The 5,132-nt window shown below is 40.1% G+C and overlaps 1 protein-coding gene and 1 long non-coding RNA gene across 4 annotated transcripts; both read left to right on the forward strand.

Moving 5' to 3' along the window:
* The first annotated feature begins 224 nt into the window (after positions 1-224).
* LOC106335907 (alanine--glyoxylate aminotransferase 2 homolog 2, mitochondrial) lies at positions 225-3,144 on the forward strand. Of its 2 annotated transcripts, XM_013774586.1 has the most exons (9): positions 225-517; positions 1,054-1,284; positions 1,448-1,618; positions 1,712-1,855; positions 1,950-2,126; positions 2,209-2,434; positions 2,543-2,656; positions 2,738-2,861; positions 2,956-3,144. In XM_013774586.1, exons 1-9 carry the CDS (start codon positions 284-286, stop codon positions 3,008-3,010), a joined length of 1,476 nt encoding a protein of 491 aa, XP_013630040.1. In that variant the 5' UTR covers positions 225-283; the 3' UTR covers positions 3,011-3,144. The 2 variants fall into 2 exon arrangements, with proteins under 2 accessions (XP_013630040.1, XP_013630039.1); XM_013774585.1 differs by having other exon boundaries at positions 2,738-3,079.
* A 258-nt stretch (positions 3,145-3,402) lies between these two features.
* On the forward strand, positions 3,403-4,440 carry LOC106335908. 2 transcript variants are annotated; one of them, XR_001268782.1, is made up of 2 exons: positions 3,403-3,488; positions 3,582-4,440. It is a non-coding gene; the product is annotated as an uncharacterized LOC106335908 (long non-coding RNA). The 2 variants fall into 2 exon arrangements; XR_001268781.1 differs by having other exon boundaries at positions 3,587-4,440.
* Positions 4,441-5,132: the final 692 nt, after the last annotated feature.

The following is a 5,132-nucleotide window of genomic DNA, read 5'->3' on the forward strand; positions in this document are numbered from 1 at the left end:
ATGAAAATTGTTTAACTATAATAAAAAGGTTAATTTTTGTTTCAACTCAATCATGAAAACATGAGAGAATCCCGTAATTAAATAAAACGTTAACAGGGACCAGCCTGTCAAATCAAGTTCCGTAACTACATACACCTGCGACACGTCAGCATTGATCCAACGGCGTCAAGCCTCGTCATCAAATCTCTATATATATCAACATCATCTCTCTCCGTTCCCATCATCATTGTAACCATCGAAGCAGTCTCTGCCAAAACAGAGAGAGAGAGAGATAATCAAAATAATGCAGAGATTCACGGCGAAAAGATCGCTCCAGAACGTTTCCGCTTCCCTCTTGCGGCGATGCATCTCAACGACGTCTCAGACGGCTTCCGTCAAGGACACCGACGAGTTTCTAGCTAGGCTTCCGCCGTTCGATTACGCTCCGCCGCCGTATTCCGGCCCCTCCGCCGATGAAATCCTCAACAAAAGGAAGGAGTTCCTCAGCCCTTCCATGCCTCTCCTCTTCAGAAAGCCGGTAACGTTTTTGATCGTAATCGCTAATTTTTCTCGATTAATTTTTTTTTTTTTTTATCGATTGGTTATGAATCTCGTGATTTGATCGTCATCGGAATATTCTGTGGCCAATGAAGGAATCTATTAAATATAATTATAAATTATTGTTGAATCTCTTTTTCTGTTTTTATTTGTTTTTAATGTCACGTGGCCATGTCCGGTCTTATCCATAGCATTGGCCATGTCCGGTCTTATCCATAGCATTGGCCATGTCCGGTCTTCTCATGCATAGCCGAATAAAACGTTTGCCATGTCTGGTGACTCAGGTCTCATGAATAGCTGAAAGAAACATTCATTTGGAAAAAAGCACACACAAATTTTAAAGAATTAATATACACTTTATGCACAAAAATAAAATAAAATAATATACAGTAGTTTGTAGCCATGAATTGTAAAAAAGAATTATTAATTAAGATAAATACAAAAACGTTTATACCCAAAATTTCATGATGTGGAGGATTTGAAAATCGAATTAACTTGAATTTAATTTTTATTCAGCTGAACATTGTGGATGGGAAGATGCAGTATCTATTCGATGAGAGTGGTAGGAGATACTTGGACGCCTTTGCAGGAATCGCAGTTGTGAACTGTGGACATTGTCACCCTGATGTGGTTGAGCCTGTTATCAATCAGATCAAGCGGCTCCAGCATCCTACCGTTATGTACCTTAACCATGCCATTGCTGAGTTCTCTGAAGCTCTCGCTTCCAAACTCCCTGGTGATCTCAAGGTACTAAAGGGACCATTCGTGTTCTGTTTTTCTTTGTTTGTTCTGTGTTCCAAACTCCCTGATGATATCAATATACTACATGAACATGCTTGCTTTTTTTTTTTTTTTTGTGGTTTCTGTTCCAAATTTGATTACTTTATGGGGTTTGGTTTTATTGGAATAGGTTGTGTTCTTCACCAACTCAGGGACGGAGGCTAATGAATTGGCACTCATGATGGCTAAGTTGTATACTGGATGTCAAGACATTGTTTCGATTCGAAACGGGTATCACGGGAACGCCGCTGGAACAATGGGAGCTACTGGTCATAGCTTGTGGAAGTTCAACGTTGTTCAGGTACTATAGACATTTTGTTCTGAGTTTTTTCTTGAACTATGATGAGATATCTGTGTTCTGATATTTGTTTTTTTGTTCTCTTGCTGCTGGCAGACTGGAACTCACCACGCTTTAAACCCGGATCCGTATAGAGGTGTGTTTGGTTCTGATGGAGAGAAGTATGCAAGAGATGTGCAAGATCTCATCCAATATGGCACCACCGGACACATTGCTGGTTTCATTTGTGAAGCTATTCAGGTAACCAGATTTTTACTAGTGTTGAAATTTCTCTTTACAATCGAAGAGTGAAATGATAATCGTTGAGAAATAATATCACTGCGAATGTGAATAGGGAGTTGGAGGGATGGTGGAACTAGCTCCAGGCTATATGTCAGCAGCTTATGATATTGTGAAGAAGGCTGGAGGATTGTTCATTGCGGATGAAGTTCAGTCTGGATTCGCTCGCACTGGCAACTTCTGGGGCTTTGAGGCTCACAATGTCGTCCCTGACATAGTTACTATGGCAAAGGTTTAGATTTTGATTCTGCCTCTACAGTCCTGAAAGAAGCAACAGAAACTGATTTGTCTTTTCTTTGATGATATGCAAACAGGGAATTGGGAATGGGTTTCCTTTGGGAGCGGTTGTGACAACTCCGGAGATAGCTGGAGTATTGACACGCCGATGCTACTTCAACACATTTGGTGGGAATGCTGTGGCTACTACAGCTGGTCTCGCTGTTCTGAATGTGATTGAGAAAGAGAAGCTTCAGGAAAATGCATCCATGGTCGGATCTTACCTCAAAGGAAAACTCAGTCAGCTGAAAGAGAAACACGAAAGTAAATCTCTCTCTCCCTCTCTCCCTCTCTCCCTCTCTCCTCTCTCTATGTGTCCGCTTAAACTTTGTTCTTAAACTTGCTCAATGTGTCTATGCTTCTTTAATGTAGTTATCGGGGATGTAAGGGGAAGAGGACTGATGCTTGGAATAGAGCTGGTAAGTGATCGCAAGCTCAAGACTCCTGCGACGGCCGAGACTCTGCACATCATGGATCAAATGAAAGGTTTGTTGGTTTTGTGTTTTCTTTACTCGTCTTAGCTGTTGAAATTAAACTAACATGTCTTTGTAATGAATGTTGTTACAGAGTTGGGTGTGTTGGTTGGGAAAGGAGGCTACTTTGGAAACGTGTTTAGAATCACACCACCTCTCTGCTTCACTAAGGAAGACGCGGACTATCTCGTGGAAGCCATGGACTACTCAATCTCCAAGATGTGAAGAAGACAAAATGATAAGTAAATGTCTCCTTGTGGGAGATTAATAAGTTGTGGTTAAGTTATGCTTGTTACTTTACTTTTGAACAACCAAAATGATTGATGAGCCAACATCTCGTTGCTTCTCAATCATTCTGTTTTCTTAAATAAAACGCATGTTTTCTTTTATTTTACGTGTCAAAATGTTTACATTTAGTACAAACATCAGAACTCCACATCTAGCATGATCATCAAGAGAACAATGGAAACATGTATAGAAACTACAAATAGCTTCTTTTCACAATTGTGACCATCCAAAAAAAAAACGTTTCTCTCTGCTATGTTGCAAATAATCTCAATAGTTATTTTACCAACGAATCCAGTTATACGCATAATGAAAGGCTTTCATGAACTTCCAGGGCTGGACAACACAGCCACATGCATTGTCTCGAAGGAAGACCTTGCTGTGTCTGATATAAATTGTCTTCTGAAGCTGGGGAGATTTGCCATGATACAGCTGTGGAGTCTAACGGGACACTAAAAGCAGAAAATAAAATTCAGAAAAGCCCACTGGTAAGTAGTGTATCTTAAGTCCCATGACATCTCTGGATCAAAGTGACAGAGACACATAAACCAAATCTCCCTGTAAGAGTATTCTTGATGAAAAACACATAGATTCTTCACCAGTGAATAGTATGAACCTTTTAGAGAGTTTGATTATCTAACAGTCAGTTAAAGTGCAGACAACTTGTGCAAGCAGTGCATTAGAAGATGAAGAATTGATGATGGAATCAGTTAGTAGCAGCAATCTCATGTTCCAGTCCAAGGACAGTCTCTCACTGAGTGTTCAATCTTTAACACTAGAAGTCGCTGAACCATCTTCAGAAGTGGCTAGACATGCTCTGATTAACGGAGACAATGATGGAAACAAGGTGGATCCAATTGGTTCTTCAAGATATATCTGGTCCTCCTTTTGATGTTAGAAAGTCCAACTTTCCCTTCTGAAACTCTGTCATTTAGTTCAATTTCTGAAGCAAGCAGATACGCTACACGGCCATTGACAAGAACTGTATGGTTGATCATTCTCCAAATTTAGTAAAACTCAGGCACGTGTCCTCAAGTGCTTTTGATAGTCAGAGTGGACAGGTACCTCTCGCTGATAATGATGTTGAGACAAACTCAGAGGATAATCTTGATGATGAAACCGATTGCATTACAGTGACTAATGCAGTTGCTGGCGTTGATTCTCGCTCGAAGCTCAATTTCTGAGATCTCCAAGGAACACTCATGTGCATTTGGCACCACCTAGAGCTCCATGAAGACACACTGGATAATGGAATGTTCATGTCTGCTGGATGTCAAGATATTGTTTCGATTTGGAAACGGGTATCATGGGAATGCGGCTGCAACAATGGGGGCTACTGCTCAAAGCATGCAAGAGATGTGCATCTCATACAATATGACACTACCGAACACATTGCTGGTTTCCTTTGTGAAGCTACACAGATAACCAGCGCTTTACTAGTGTTGAACTTCATGTATAATCAAAGACTGAATGATTCTCATTGACAAATAATATCACTATGTTTTCTTCTTATTTACAAACATGACAACACATGATAAACAATGTACAGAAAGAAATTTTCACAATCCCAAAGACCTATGTTGATGGTGCAAATAATACGGCCTGTATCAAACCAATTCACCATCGATTACTTCTCCCAAATCATCCACACCAGCCCCTTCATCTGCGCCTCCACCACCACCCCACCACCTCATGCTCCTAAACCTCCTCCAAAATCACCTCCTCCAAAAACATCAACTCCTCTTCCTAAACCTCCTCCAAAACCGGCTCCAAATAAAAAATCAAAGACAACAGTGTAATTCTTAATAGAGAAATCTTACAATACTATGAAATCATATCAATATTGTTTTGAAAATGACTTCAACGGCAGTTCTTGCTCAAAGTTAGTGCATTTGAAAATGAGAAATATATAATTTTTATATGTATGACAACCCATTTTTTTTGTTTTTTCTCCTCCAAAATCGTCACCTCCTCCTAAACCTCCTCTGAAATCACCCACTCATCCTCCAAAATCGCCCCCACCTCCTCATCCACCTCTAACAGCCTGAAACAGTATTACCTCTCATGGATACCATATAAAAACCTACTCCCGTAGTTGGCCATGCATTGATTAAATGAACTAGATGTACCGGATTGGTTCGTCTACATTTTATTTGGAGAAACTGCAAGTTTTCCAAGCTGAATTTTGAAGAAGATAGAATCTT

The sequence above is a fragment of the Brassica oleracea genome, chromosome C3 (assembly GCF_000695525.1).
Source record: "Brassica oleracea var. oleracea cultivar TO1000 chromosome C3, BOL, whole genome shotgun sequence".
Taxonomy (NCBI): domain Eukaryota; kingdom Viridiplantae; phylum Streptophyta; class Magnoliopsida; order Brassicales; family Brassicaceae; genus Brassica; species Brassica oleracea.